Raw genomic sequence first — 16,203 nt, 5'->3', positions numbered from 1 at the left:
TGAAAACTCTACTAGCAAACTGTTAGAGCTGATCAAAACCTACAGCCATGTAGCAGGATATAAAATAAATATACAGAAATCAGTAGCCTTCATATATGCTAACAACAAACACACAGAGGATGAAATCAGAGAATCACTCCCATTCATAATTGCATCAAAGAAAATAAAGTACCTTGGAATAAACCAAACCAAGGAAGTAAAGGATCTCTACAATGAAAACTTTAAAACGCTCAAGCGAGAAATTGCAGAAGACATTAGGAAGTGGAAAAACATCCCTTGTTCCTGGATTGGAAGAATCAATATTGTGAAAATGGCAATCTTACCAAAAGCAATCTGCACATTTAATGCAATCCCCCTCAAAATTCCAAAGGCTTTCTACATGGAAATAGGAAAAACAATCCAAAAATTCATTTGGAATCACAAAAAAACCTCGACTATCTAAAATAATACTGAGCAACAAAAATAAGGCTGGTGGTATCACCATACCTGATTTTAACCTATACTACAGAGCCATAGTAACAAAAACAGCATGGTACTGGCACAAAAGCAGATATGTAGATCAAGGGAACAGAATAGAGGACCCAGATGTAAGTCCATGTAGCTATAGCTATGCCTATCAAACTGCCCAGTAAGCACTTCTCTTAATATTTATGCCCTTATATTAAGGCTACTCTCAATTTGGATAGAGAAATCTTCTCTTTTCAGATGGCAGTGACAGTGACCTTGGGACAACTCAGAAGGTATCATAGTGCTGGAAAGAAGTGACTGGAGTACTGAGTTACATCTTGATCCAAGGCTCAGGGTCTAATGCAGAAGAGGTGGCGGAAAGAATGTAAGAGCCAAAGGAAGGGTAGGACTCCTTACAACATGCTCCCTCCAGACATAAAATGGCCTAGATATCCATAACCTCATAGTGCCTGACACTACCTACATAAGACCATCATAAGAGGAGGAAAACATCATGACATCAAAATAAAAGTGAGACTGATTGAGATGGGGAGGGGATATGATGGAAAATGGAATTTCAAGGGGGAAAGTGGGAGGAGGGAGGGTATTACCATGAGATATTTTTTATAATCATGGAAAGTGTTAATAAAAACTGGGAAAAAAATTACACCTGAATGAACAGCAGTTTCAGCCCCAAAATTTCACTTTTTCTGTGCCATATCCCTCTGCTGACAGTCTGTTTCTATACAAAGCAACCCTGCACAAGTTCTCAGGGCACAAGCATAACAGAAGCCTCTCACACAAACTGCTTCTAGCCCCAGCCAGGAAAATTTTTCTCACCCTCATAAGCCAAACCTCACAGTCCATAGTTCTTACTACATTTAGGTCTTTCAACTCTGACCAAAATCGTCCATCAAACTTTACTTACAGTACTACAAGGTGTCTCTTAGGCCAAGGTTTTAAATCCTTCCAGGTTCCTCTTGAAAATCAGCTCTAAAATGCCCAAAGCCATGCAGTTAGGTTTTTAGCGGTAATGATCCCACTTTTTGGTACCAACTTTACTGTTTCAGTCAGGTTTGCATTGCCGACAGAAAACATCTGGCCAAGAGCATCTTGTAGGGAATAAAGGGCTTATTTTGGCTTACAGACTGGAGGGGAAGTACCATGATGCTAGGGGAAAACAGTGGCATCAGCAGAGGGTGGAAATCACCTCTTCACCAATAGCAGGTAGATAAAAGCAACAGAAAAGTGTGTCAAACACTGGCAAGAAGAAGCTGGCTATAATGCCCATAATTCCATCCCCAACAATACACTTCCTCCAGGAGGCTTTATTTCACAAATTACCATCATCTGGGGACCTAGCATTCATAACACCTAAGTTTATGGGGGACACCTAAATCAAAACACCACAGGTTGTATCAAAAATAAAGAAGTGGACTGAGGAAATGGCTTAGCAGTTAAGGTGTTTGCCTGCCAAGCCTAAGGACCCTGGTTCGATTCCCCAGGACCCACATTAGCCAGATGCACAAGGGGACACACACATTTGAAGTTCCTTTGCAGTGGCTGGAGGCCCTGGCACTCCCATTCTCTCTTTCTCTCTATCTGCCTCTTCCTCTCTCTCATTCTCTCTCTCAAATAAATAAATAATAAAATATTTTTTAAAAATAAAGAAAGAGGGGCTGGACAGATGGCCTAGCAGTTAAGGTGCTTGCCTGCAAAAACAAAGGATCTCGGTTCATTTCCCCAGAAGCCACGTAAGCCATATGTACAAGGGCCACATGCATCTGGAGTTTGTTTATAGGGCTAGAGGACTTAGTGTGCCCATTCTCTCTCTCTCTCTCTCTACCTGCATATTTCTGTATTTATCTCTCTCTCTCTCTCTTTCTCTCTCTCTCTCTCAAATAAATAAATAAAAATAAAATATTTTTTAAAATAAAGAAAGAAGATGCTAGTAGAAGCAGAATTGTCAAATAAATGGAGTTTCTAGAACTGAAAATATATACAATCACTGAAGATTAAAAATCAGAACTAGGCAAATATAAAGAATAGGTACAGCCTGGAGAGATGGCTTAGCGGTTAAGTGCTTGCCTGTGAAGCCTAAGGACCCCGGTTCGAGACTCGATTCCCCAGGACCCACGTTAGCCAGATGCACAAGGGGGTGCACGTGTCTGGAGTTCGTTTGCAGTGGCTGGCTGGAGAGATGGCTTAATGGTTAAGCACATGCCTATGAAACCTAACAACCCAGTGTGACAACTAAAATTTCCCCAAATATTGCCCTATATTTTCTAGTGAGCAAAATCATCCCTAATTGAGAATCATTATGGTTTTTAAGATTATCTATTTGCATGTGTACATATGTATATGTGTGGCCTCTTGCCACTGCAAATAAACACCAGACACTTGTGACTCTTTTGTGTCTGGCTTACAAGGGTGGCTTATGTAGCTGACTTGGGAACTGAATCCAGACTGGCAGGCTTTGCAAGCCTTTAACCACTGAGGCATCTCCACAGTCCCAAGAACCAATATTCGTTTTCTGTGTTTTTTTTTTTTTTATTAAGAAGGAACTTTGGACAAACCATGTGTTGTTACCGTCATTCCCCTCCTCCTTCCCCCCATTCCACTGACAGCCCTCCTCAGTAGGGTTAATGGAATTCACCATGGGGTTATGGGTTATAAGTTGTGAGAGCAGCATTTAGTCATTGGGTGTGGAGAGACAATGCCTCTAGATACTCCCTCCCACCCTGTGGCTCTTACAGTCTTTCTGCCCCCTCTTCCACAATGTTCCCTGAGCCTTGGCATGTATGTTATAAGTCTATTTATTGTTAAGCTCTCAGAAGCTTCTGAATTTCTGCTTTGATAGCTTTGGAAAGTCCTCAAATCTATCACCATTAATTACCCAGGCACAGGTTGTCAGGCTCAGCATGATAGCAGCACTCTTGCTTAACTCACCAATTCCTGTATAAGAACCATTATTTTAAAATGAAACTCACAGCACTGAAATGGCTGGTCATGAATCCAGGACAAGTACTCTTTTGGATACTTTAGGACTAATACTTGAGACATGAAATAGAGAACCTATCTCATTTTAACTAATGAGACAAAAAGTCAAACTTAGTTAAAGTAAAAAGTTGAGAAGAGGAAGGAAATGAAGCAGGTTAAAACAAAACCTAAGGAAATGCTTTTCAGGACAGAGCCCAAGTAAGTAGAGATGGGAACAGCAGAGTTGGGACATCATGGGGAAAATAGTTGTTTTGTTGTTCTGTGAGCCAAACAACTAACCATGAAGCTATCCTGCTTCTAGGAAGCCAAGCTAAGAAATCTGGAAGGCCCATCACCATATATGTGAGAGTTTCTTAGTTGGGTAGCATGTTTTAAAGGAAGATTTTACTCCTGGTACTAAATGGAAAATCAGAAACTGGGTTGATTGATGAATTAAGAGGGTTAGAAATGCAACTAAAAGTTTACAAAAACATACAAGGCCAAGTTTTATTGCCAACACAGGAGAGGTGAGCACATGTATGCAGCCATCCTCAAGAGGATTCAACCCAAGGGAACTCGTAAAACTCACATTTTATATCATCTTTCATTCATCTCTCTTCTTATTCCAAAGTTCCTTTATGTAGCTCGAAATGCCAAAGACTGTATGGTTTCCTACTACCATTTCCAAAGGATGAGTCAAGTGCTTCCAGATCCTGGTACCTGGGAAGAGTATTTTGAAACCTTCATCAATGGAAAGGGTAAATAAAATGCACTTCTGGGCTACAGAGAGATGGTTCAGCAGTTAGGGAACTTGCCTGCACAGCCAAATGACATGGTTTTGATTTTCTAGTATGCACATAAAGCCAGGTGCACAAGGTAACACATGTATCTGTAATTTGTCTGGAGTGGCTAGAGGCCCTGTCCATTTTTTTTTCCTCTCTCTCTCTCTCTTCTTCACTCCACACACTGTCTTCCTCTACTTGCATATAAGTAAGTATTTTTTGTAAAAAAGTGTACTCCTGTGTTCTCACTTTAGTGAGGATCCATTGAGGGAACCACACATGAAATTATTTCCTGAGAATATAATGTGCCTCCTTAGATTTGTCTAACCATTGACGGGAGCCAGATGAACAGTCAGCTGCTTCATAGTGAAGACCTACATCCCTCAGGAGGCATCTCCCCTTTTATTCAAAGCATTAATTCTTGGGCTGGAGAAACAGCTTAGTGGTTAAGGTGCTTGCCTGTAAAGCCTAAGGACCCAGGTTCAATTCTCCAGGTCCCATGTAAGCCAATGCACAAGGTGGCACATGTGTCTGGAGTTCGTTTGCGGAGGCTAGAGGCCCTGCCATACCCATTCTCTCCCTCTCTCTCTCTCTCTCTCTCTCTCTCTCTCTCTCTCTCTCTGTCTGTGTGTGTGTTACAAATAAAGATTAATTAATTTTTAAAATTTAAAAAAATCCTTAATTCTGAAATGTCTCACCTATAGGGCCAACCTCATTCCAGAGTATGTTACTGTCCTGCTATGAAGGTATATGTGGTTGTATATAATAACATAAAGCAACTTTAGGTAGCCTGTTAAGATAACCCCAAGACTATCCAAAAACACATGACTTCAAAATCAAAGAGCTCAGAACCTTGAGGATATATCTGATCCGGGGTTTTATCTTCCATCTCTCCAGTACACTTCAGGTCAACAAACCTTGACCCTCAGAAGATTTTATGTCTACGAAAACTGTTCTTTTGTGTCTGTTACAGTGAGTTGGGGATCCTGGTTTGACCATGTGAAAGGATGGTGGAAAATAAGAGACAAACACCAAATTCTTTTCATCTTTTATGAGGACATAAAGAGGGTAAGCAAATAAATGCATCATACTGGGGCATCAGATTTTATTGTGATTCTAACCCAGTCCCATCAGACTGGACTTCTGAAAAACATCTCTGGAAGAAAGGAATCACGTCTTTCTGAAACTCTTCCACTTCAATCCAATGTTGTCTTTACCCCAGGACCCAAAGCATGAAATCCAGAAGGTGATGCAGTTCATGGGAAAGAACCTGGATGAAGCAGTGCTGGATAAAATTGTCCAGGAGACGTCATTTGAGAAAATGAAAGAAAATCCTATGACAAATCGCTCTACAGTCCCCAAGTCTGTCATGGACCAGTCCATTTCCCCCTTCATGAGAAAAGGTTTGTAGGACCTCTTTATCACTAATTCTGAGGCAAGGCATGTCAACTCTGCATATTACCTATTTCTAACAAGACTGGGGTTCCCCCCACCCTGTGGAACAACCAAGTTCTACAAACAACAAAGAAAATTCAGTATTATAAATAAATAGGGACAGAGCCACTATTAGTACAGACCTCATGCAAAAACTAAGGACCTGGGAACTCAGTAACATGAAGCTGCTGGAAGCCACAGCTGTTTGCTTCTGCCCATGTCTATGCCTACTTCCTCTACCGATCAGCATCCTGTCTCTCCATCTCTTGTGTTCTTTTCCCTACTCTATAGCCTCTGCTTTCTCCTCTTCTGCTCATAACTTAGTCTTGATCATGGCCCAAAGTGTTCCACATTGTGACTTTCAATGACTATTGCTAAGAACCTCCTTCTTCTCTTTTTCTTTTTTTACTAAACGTTTATTGACAGTTTTTATGTATGTACAAAATGATTTTTTATTATAGTCCCCTCACCTCCCTCTGTATCCTCCCCATAATCTTTCTACTGCACCCTTCCTTCCTCCAACTACTCCCTCTACTATTTTTTCATTTCCTTTTTTTAATTAATTTATTAGTTTTCTTTTCAGCAAATACATATTTTTTCATTTCTTAATTATAAACTTTACTGTATAATCCTATTGGGTGTTGTTCATATGTCCATCAGGTTAGACTCTTATATCCTCTCTCACCCAGGCCCAATCTTTTCAGGGTCCTTCTCAGTGGAGATATTAGTGTTCCCTGTGGGGTCATGAATGCATTAGCCAGTCTCTTATGGCTTTATGTTCAAGTTCCCAAAGGAGGAGTTCTAACTGTCCTACCTCATCAAGTTTTAAGGAAAAAAAAAAAAAAAAACTTCACCACTTTATTCAAAAAGTTATACATTAAATAATTATTTAAAAATTAAATCAATATAGATTTCACTGTTTGACAAAGTTTTCCACTAAAACCCCACTCTCATGAAAAAAAACTAAAGACATAGTAGTCTCTTCCTCTCTGTTTTAAATATATATTATTTTTAATGACCATGAAACTGTTTGAACGCTGCTTTGTAACATCTTTTCTTTTTTGTTTATTTTTTGCACAAGTATATTTATTCCATTGCACTTTCCAACAAGAACCTCCCATGCTATAGAACCTACAATAGTATCCAATGCTCCTAAATAAGTCAGTTTTACCTCCTTTCTCTTTAGATAATCAATGGTGAGAATTTGCCACATAGTTTTCTTCAGGCCCATATATACTCACTATTCTATGCACACTTTTTTGATTGGTTTGTTTATTTGACCCATAGAAACATAAAGATATACATACTACGATAAAAACTTGCTCACTAAAAGACAATATGTGGTTATAGTATATACCTTTGCCTACCAGAATGTGAGATATCCCTCCAGAGCAAGTCATAAAGATCCATATATGTTGTAGTTACCTTCTCATTGCTGGGATAAAGCACCTGACCAAAAGCAGCTGATGGGAGGAAAGGATGTATTTTGGCTTAAAGTCTCAAGGACAAGCTTCATGATGGCAAGGGCAAACATAGCAGAAGCTGAAAATCACCTCTGCCACAGCAAGTGGAAAATAGCGGCAGGAAAGTGAGCCAAACTCTAGCAAGGGGTAGCTGGCTATAACACCCCTAAGCTTGTCCCCAACAATACATCTCCTGCAACAAGGCTCCACTTCCCAAATTGCCATTAGCTGGGGAACAAGAATTCAGAACATATAAGTTTATGGGAGACATCTGATTGAAACAACCACAAAGCACATCACAGTTTTAAAAGGTAACAGGTTATACCAAAGCATGCATATATTTATATATAGATATAGAAAGATAGAGAAAGACATACCATAATTCACAGAACAATTTCTCTAATGATAGAAACTATAGATACTAGGCTGCTAAAGTCACTTTCTGGCAAAGCCTTCCAGCCTGGGTCTGATTCCCCAGTTCCCATATAAAGCCAAACACACAGTAGAGCATGTAATCTGGACTTTGCATCCCCAAGAGGCCCTGACATGTCCATACTCACACATTCTCTAGTTCTCTCTTTCCTCTCAAATTAATAAATACAAATATGTAAACAAAAAAAAACTATAGCTACTGTTGTTTTTAATTTTGTCTTATAAATAATGCTTCAATGAACATTTTTACACATAATTTTTTAAATTTATTTTTTATTAATTATTTTTATACTCAGTGAATACAGTCAATTTGGTACCACTGTTAGGCTCGTTCATGTCCTACCCCTTCCCCTGGCCTCTCTTTATTGAGGTATGTGGGTCATGCATTGTGGAGTTAGCCCACAGTTATAGGTAGGAGAAATGTCTCTGTGTATCATGACCCAACATGTGGCTCTAACATTCTTTCCGGCCCCTCTTCCGCAAAATTTCCCTAAGCCATGTTGGGTTCATTTTTGATCTGCTTCAGTGATGAGGTGTTGGGGGCCTCTGGGTCTCTGGATATCTGATTTGGTAGGAGTTGATTTTTCTCTGTGTTGATCTCCTTCACCTTGTGCGGGTAACCGGTTCACCAAGAAAACAGCACCCTTGCTTGTTTCACCAATTGTTCTTAGTTTCAGCCGGGACCCTTTTGAGGTATGATGGGGTGGCTCTCTCCTTAGGATCTGTGTCCATCTAAAAAAGAAAAGGAGATTCTCCAATGGAGAGTAAAGTTAGCACCTGACAAATGAGATAACCCTTACTTTTTCATTGAGAATTTAATAGGTGTAGGCCCTCTTGTAGCCCATGATTGGTGGTAGCATGACATTGGAGAGTGGGCTCATGTTTTGATATGGTTCTGACTTGTTTCCCAGCTCCAGCTATGGGTCCCGTACCACTGAAGGGATCAGTTGGCTAAATCAAGAGCAGTTAGTTTCCCATCATGGTTGTGCACCACTATTGCACTTGTGTGAGCATCACAACAGGTTATTTACTACTAAGTAGGTTAGACCATGAGTTGCTTGGACAGATATTGGTCATTTTCCCCCAGTCGCCCAAGTAGCACCTTCTGGCACTAGACACGCTGACTGTCTGGGGACTGACTCTCTTCTAGCTTCCAACCATGCCATTCCATTTTACCTGTCAATCGCATATAGTGTCTTCAGCAGTAGGGTCTTACCACTACCTTTGGTGGGTCATCAAGTACTCTGAGAGAAATTTGTCTTTCTTTTAGGATACCTTGTAGGTCTCTCTGATCAAAATCTCTTTGTGGATGATAGCCGCATGCTGGTACTAGGAGTTACAGATCAGTGTCCACTAAGAGGACAAAAAAGATAACTAATATAAAACAGTTAGAGAGAGAGAGAGAAGCTGTAGAAGATTAAGGTTAGTTTTCATCATACCCTCTCCAGTGTCTCGTGGCTCAGGTATTCCCTCTAATGGCCTGGTGAAGGGTCAACCATTTGGTCTGCCTTTTAGGATGCAGAATTTTATGGTACCATTGCCATTTGGGTCTAGATTTGTATTTCCCACCCCTCCCTCATCCTTCCCTCCCTCCCTATCTATCCTATTGTCTAGTCCCTGAGATGCATGCTGGGTATGTGGGAATCTTGGGTAGATTCAGGTTAGGTGCTATAAATGAGTGACACTACGTAGTAATTTTCTTTCTGTGATTGGGTAAGTTCACTGCAAATGATCTGTTCCAGGTCCAACCATTCTTCTTCAAATTTCATTGTGTCATTTTTTTCTTCATGCTATGTAGAATTCCATTGTGCAATATATCACATCTTAGTTATCCATTCTTCTAGTGATGGACAGATGGGTGGATTCCAGCTCTTAGCTATTACAAATTGAGCTGCTACAAACATGGTTAAGCAAATCTCTCTGGTCTGTGGTTTAAAGGTTTTAGGGTAGATGCCCAGTAAGGGAATAACTGGGTCTGTTGGTATCTCTATAGTCAGCTTTTTCAGGAGTTTCCATATTGCTTTCCAAAGTGGTTGTACCATCTTACATTCCCATAAACAGTGAATGAGTGTTCCTATTTCTCCACATCCTTGCCAGCATTTATTTTCATTTGATTTTTTGATGTTTGCTATCCTTAGTGGGGTAAGGTAGAATCTCATTGTTGTTTTAATTTTCATTTCCCTGACAATTAGAAATGATGAACACTCTCTTAAGTGTGAGTTTTCTATTTGTATTTCTTCCTCTGTGAACTTCCTGTCCAGTTGAGTGACTGTTTAAGATTGTGAGCTACTTGGGTTTTGTTCAGGAAGTCTTTCTCCATTCTTATATCATGGAAAGTTCCTCCTATATGTTCTTCCAGTAGTAGCCAAGTTTCTGGTCTTATATGGAGGTCTTCGATCCATTTGGACTTGAGTGTTGTGCATGGTGAGATGTGTGGATCAAGTTTCAATTTCCTGCATATGGTTATCCAGTTGGTCCAGCAACATTTGTTGAAGATGCTGTCTTTTTTCTAACCTATATTGTTAGGGCCTTTGTCAAATATCAAGTAGCTGTAGTTGCTTGACCCAAAGTCCGGGTCCTCAAGTAGATTCCATTGGACTACACTCCTGATTGTATGCCAGTACCACGCTGTTTTTATTACTATGGCTTTGTAATATTGCTTTAGATCAGGTATGATGATGCCTCCAGAGGTATTTCTTTTTATGAGGATATGTTTGGATATCCAAGGCCTTCTGCACTTCCATATGAAATCTGAGATCATGTTTTCTATCTCTGTGAAGAACAATGTTGGGATTTTAATTGGAATTGCATTAAATTTATATATTGCCTTTGGTAGGATTATCATCTTCACAATGTTAATTCTGCCTATCCAGGAGCATGGGAGATCTTTCCATTTACTCAATTACTCTTCAATTTCTTTTGTGAGTGTTTTTATGTTTTCATTGTGTAGATCTTTCACTTCCTTGGTTAACGTTATTCCAAGGCATTTTATTTTTTTGTTGTTATTATTGAAAATGGGACCATGTCCCTTATTTCTTTCTCTGTATTTTTGTCATTTGCATATAGAAAGGCTACTGATTTTTGTGCATTGATTTTGTATCCTGCTACTTTGCTATAGGAGTTAATCACTTTCAAGAGTTTTGGGATGGAGTCTCTTGAGTCTTTTATGTATACAATTATGTCATCAGCAAATAGAGCTTACTTAACTTCTTCCTTTCCAAATTGTGTCCCTTTTCTTTCTTTCTCCTGTCTTATTGCTTGAGCTAGGACTTCCAGTACTATATTGAAGAGCAGAGGTAAGAGTGGACACTTCTGTCTTGTTCCTGATCTCAATGGGAATTCCTCCAGTCTCTCTCCATTAAGTTTTATTTGGGCCTTTGGTGCTTTATATATTGTCTTTATTATGTTAAGATATGAACCAACCATGCCAGTTCTCTCCAATGTTTTGATCATGAAGTGATGTTGTATTTTGTCAAAGGCCTTTTCTGCCTCTATCACAATGATCATGTGGTTTTTGTGTTTAACATTGTTTATGTGGTGTATTACATTGACAGATTTTCATATGTTGAACCATCCCTGTGTTCCTGGGATGAATCCCACTTTATCAAGGTGGATAATGCTTTTGATGTGTTGTTGGATTCGGTTTGTGAGGATTTTGTTCAGGAACTTTGCATCTAAGTTCATCAGGGAAATAGGCCGGTAGTTTTCTTTTCTTGTCGCATCTCTGCCTGGTTTTGGAATTAGGGTGATACTAGCTTCTTAGAAGAAGTTGGGGAGCTTTCCCTATTCTCTAGTTGTGTGGCAGTTGAGGAAGACTGGTTTGAATTCTTCCATGAAGGTTTGATATAATTCAGCTGAGAAGCCATCTCGTCCTAAACTCTTCATTTTGGGGAGGTTTTTTATTACTTTTTCAATATCGATGAGTGTGATATGTTTGTTTAGGAGATTAATCTCCTCTGAGTTTAGCTTTGATAGATGGTATGTGTCCAGGGATTTATCCATTTCCTCCATATTATACAGTTTTGTAGAGTAGAGGTTTTTGAAATAAGTACTGATAATTCTCCCAATTTCACTTATGTTGGTTGTGACCTCTCCTTTTTCATTTTGAATTTTATTAATTTGAAGCATCTCTTTTTTTCTTGATCAAATTGGCCAGGAACTTGTCAATCTTGTTTATGTTTTCAAAGAACCAGCTCTTTGTTTTGCCAATTGTCTTAATTATTTTCTTAGGTTCCAACTCATTAATTTCTTCTCTAATCTTTTTTTTTTTTTTTTTTTTTTTTTTTTGGTTTTTCGAGGTAGGGTCTCACTCTGGTCCAGGCTGACCTGGAATTAACTCTGTAGTCTCAGGGTGGCCTTGAACTCATGGCGATCCTCCTACCTCTGCCTCCCGAGTGCTGGGATTAAAGGCGTGCGCCACCACGCCCGGCACTTCTCTAATCTTAATTAATTCTTTCCTTCAGGAGCTTTTTGGGTTGGATTTTTCTTGCTTTTCCAGTGCCTTTAGGTTGATGGTTAGGTTATTGATTTGGGATCTCTCTGTCTTGGTTATGAAGGCATTTAGTGTTATGAATTTTCCCCTGAGGACCACCTTCATTGTGTCCCATAAGTTTTGGTATGATGTGTTCTCATCGTCATTCATTTCCACAAATTTCGCAATTTCATTTTTTATTTTGTCAACTATCCATTTATTGTTTAAAAGTGTGCTGTTCATTTTCCAGGTGCCGATGGAATTCCTGGTGCATATTTTGTTGTTAATTTCTAGTAATATACAATTGTGATGTGATATCATGCAGGGAATTATGTCAATCTTCCTAAATATATGGAGGCAGGCTTTGTGACCAAGTATATGATCTATTTTAGAGAATGTTCCATGGGCTGCTAAGAAGAATGTATAGTCTGTGGATTAGGGATGGAATGTTCTGAAAATGTCTGTTAGTCCTAAGTAATCTATGTTTTGTTGAGCTCTCTTACTTCCTTGTTGAGTTTCTGTTTGGATGATGTGTCTATTACTGATAATGGTGTATTGAAGTCCCCAACTATGATGGTGTTTGTGGTTATTTGTTTTATTGTCAAGTAGGCTTTGCTTTATGAACTGTGGTACCCCTGTGTTTGGTGCATACAGACTTATGGCTGTAATATCCTCTTGATGGTTCATTCCCTTGATAAGTAGGATGTGGCCTTTTATGCCTTTTTTGGTTATTTTTTATTTGAATTCTATTTTATCTGATATTTATATAGCTATTCCTGCTTGTTTCTTATTCCTGTTTGCTTGGAATATTGTTTTCCACCCTTTTACTCTGAGGAGGTGTCTGTCTTTAGTGGTGAGGTGGGTTCCTTGAAGACAACAGATTGAGTGGTCTAATTTTCTCATCCATCCTTTTAGCTTGTGTCTCTTGATGGGTGAATTAAGGCCATTGATATTAAGGGTAATGACTGCGAGGTATGATTTGATCCCTGCCATATTGTGTTGGTATATGTGGTTTGGTGTTTTCATGGACTTTGAAGATTTTTGTGCCTTCTCTGAGTTTGGTTATTGTGATCTGCTTTGTGTAGGCATTTAAGGTTGATTATTTGATTCTTCTATGTGGAGAATTTCCTGAAATACTCTCTGTAGGTTTGGTTTTGTGTTCATATAATTGTAAGGCTGAGTTTTGGCATGGAAAGTTTTTCTTTCACCATCTATTATGAGGGATACTTTTTCTGGGTAGAGTAGTTTGGGTTGAAAGCCATCAGTTCTTAGACTTTGCAGTGTTTCATTCCAGGCCCTTCTGGCTTTCAGGGTTTCCATTGAGAAGTCTGAAGTAATTCTGATGGGGTTACCTTAAAACTGATGTGCTACTTTTAGGATTTTCTCTTTGATGTCAGTGTTTAGAGTCTTAATGATAATATGTCTTGGAGAGTTTCTCCTTTGATCCAATCTGATTGGAGTTCTGTTAGCCTCTTGTATCTTTTTTTTTATAAGTACATATTTTTTTTAATTAATTAATTAATTTATTTATTTGAGAGTGACAGACACAGAGAGAAAGACAGATAGAGGGAGGGAGAGAGAATGGGTGCGCCAGGGCTTCCAGCCTCTGCAAACGAACTCCAGACGCGTGCGCCCCCTTGTGCATCTGGCTAACGTGGGACCTGGGGAACCGAGCCTCGAACCGGGGTCCTTAGGCTTCACAGGCAAGCGCTTAACCGCTAAGCCATCTCCCCAGCCCTTGCCTCTTGTATCTTGATGGGCCTTTCTTTTGGAGAGTGGGAATGTTTTGTTTGATTATTTTGTTAAATAAGTTCTATATGCTTTTGGTCTGAATTTCTCCTCCTTCTGGTATTCCAAAGATCCAGGTATTAGGACGTTTAAGGGTATCCCACAATTCCCTCATGTTCTGTTCACAGAAATTTTTGAACTTATTGAAACTTTTGAACTCTCGAACTGTTTCTTCCATCTTGTCTTCCAGATCAAAGTTTCTATACTCCACATGGCTGACTCTATTCTTGAGAGCTTCTAGAGAGTTTGGGGCTTGTTCAATTAGGTTTGCATTTTCTACTACTTTTCTATGTATAGCTTCCATCCCTCTGTCAAGCTCCCTTTTCACATCATTTTCTGATTTTTCTTGATGCTTCTTGGAATTCATCTTTGCATTTTCTTATGTTTTCATTTAGCATCGCTATTTGATCTTTGAGGTCCTCTTTTTTTTCACTCTCCTTCATATATCTTAACTGTTTTTGAATGCCTTCCATTTTCTTATCTATTTGGTCAGTCTTGTGATGGCAGCATCCACATGATTATCAGTCCTTTGTTGTTTTTTCTTTGTTGTTCTACCAGTAGCTTGGTCAAAGTTGCATTGCTTATAGCTTCATTTTTGTGTTCTGATCCTAATGTCTCTTCTATGTTTTGATTACAGATGTTCATTGTAGGACTGGGTGATCTAACTGGATTTACTTGCATTTGATTTTTCTTGTTATTTCTTTTGTGCTGTGGTCTGCCCATCACAGTGTATGGGCAGGGAGAGTAGGACTATGGTCTTGATGGGCGGAGGAAATGGTGCCTCTTGGGGGAGCTGACCTGGGCTAGCCAGCAGGCAAGCAGATGGGCCAAGTGGTCCTGAGCTAAGATGTGGGTGGGTGGATCAGCCTGAGCTCAAGCACTTGGGAAGCTGAAGCAGCCTGAGGCCGAATGCCGAAGCAGTCTGAGCTCTCACTTGGCACGATGCCAAAGCAGCCTGAGCTCCTTTGTGGTAGGGGCACCAAAGTTGCCTGAACTCTCACTCAGTGATGTACCAAAGCTGTCTTGCAGAGGGACACTGAAGTACCAAGCACCGAAGCAGCCTAAACTTGCATGTGGTGGAACACTGGGACACAGAAACAGTCTGAGCTCACCCACAACAGGACACTGGTGGACAGCTGGCATGGCAGATAGGCAGGGGGTTGCCCCTGAGCTGGTGTATGTGGACAGGCAGAGTAATCCTGAGTTTGTGTGGGTAGGTAGAATGGGCCTAAGCACACTCATGAATGGGTGGCAGCCAGATCAATAATTGGGCAAATGGGCAGAGCAGGCTAAGGTTGCACAAGCAGGGATTGGCGGCACATGTGTGGCAGGAAAATGTATCAATGGAACCAGAGCTCCAGTGGGCCAGTGGGCAGAGCCTGCCCAATGTTACGCGTGGGCAGGGGTAGCAGGGTGATCACCCCTGTGGAGTGAGGCAAGTGGAACTATGTTGGCCTGGGTCCCCTTTCCTACTGTAAGTGCAGGGGTATCCTGAAGCTGGGACTGTGGGTACAGTGGCTCCTTGGGGGGGTTGGGGGACTGGTGAGCTACACATGAGTGAGGGAATCAGTGGATCCCTTTTATTCCCCTTTGTGCCCTCCCACTGGCAATCTATTAGAGATTTCTCTGTCCTAAAAGACCCAGTGAATCCTTAATGCCTTGCCTTTCTTTCCCGGGGATTGCAGCACAGTTAGGTGGTTGCCATCTTAGCTGGAAGTCCTATACATAAAGTTTTACTTCTGTTGCATAATTTTTCAAAAGTATTGATTGGTGTTACAACTTGTATTTCCATATCTCATATTATTTGATTACTGTTTGGTAAAAAACAGCACCTCATTCTGATTGTCTCCAAATTCTTCTTAATTAAGTTATAATCTGCATACAAAAAGTACACAGATTGTAACTCAACAAATTCTAATAAATAGATTCAGACATATAACCAGAACTCCAGTTAAGACTTTCTTCACTCCCAGGAAGTTCCCTCTCTTACCCTTCCAGTCAATCTCTTCCTGCAGAGAGGACCACTGTTCTAATTTCTCACTTACATTAATTTTGCTTGATCTTGGATGTCATATACATGGAATCTCACAGCATTTAGTTTCTTAATGTCTAGAGTCTTTAGCTGATATAACATCTTAAAATTCCTTTGTGTGGTTGTGGGTCTGTAGTTTATTCATGTTCATATCTGTGAGTATCCAACATATGAATGTACCACTGGTAGGACCAAGTCATTCCAGGTCACCAGCTCCCTTGAGCCAGATGTCCACCTAATTTAAAGCTAGCATCCTTGTACAGAGCCCTGTATGGCTCCTTTTCAAAAGAGAGCTAAGGTGGGCTCAGGTCCATTGAAAGGGATGTGTTTGTTGATAATCCACCTCCCAAGTTGGCACTCCACTCTGCTCAGGAA

General features: G+C 40.1%; 1 protein-coding gene across 2 annotated transcripts in view; it reads left to right on the top strand.

Annotated features, from left to right (window-relative positions):
* Window positions 1–16,203, top strand: part of LOC101597951 (sulfotransferase 1C2) — a 36,439-nt gene that overhangs the window by 19,919 nt on the left and 317 nt on the right. For both annotated transcript variants that reach the window (XM_045147816.1, XM_004651799.2), the window contains 3 exons: window positions 4,058–4,184; window positions 5,182–5,276; window positions 5,431–5,611. In XM_045147816.1, the coding sequence (XP_045003751.1) occupies window positions 4,058–4,184; window positions 5,182–5,276; window positions 5,431–5,611 (403 nt within the window). The remainder of the gene's footprint in view (window positions 1–4,057; window positions 4,185–5,181; window positions 5,277–5,430; window positions 5,612–16,203) is intronic.

Source organism: Jaculus jaculus, chromosome 4, assembly GCF_020740685.1.
Source record: "Jaculus jaculus isolate mJacJac1 chromosome 4, mJacJac1.mat.Y.cur, whole genome shotgun sequence".
Classification (NCBI taxonomy): domain Eukaryota; kingdom Metazoa; phylum Chordata; class Mammalia; order Rodentia; family Dipodidae; genus Jaculus; species Jaculus jaculus.
This window is presented reverse-complemented; position numbering and strand designations above follow the sequence as displayed.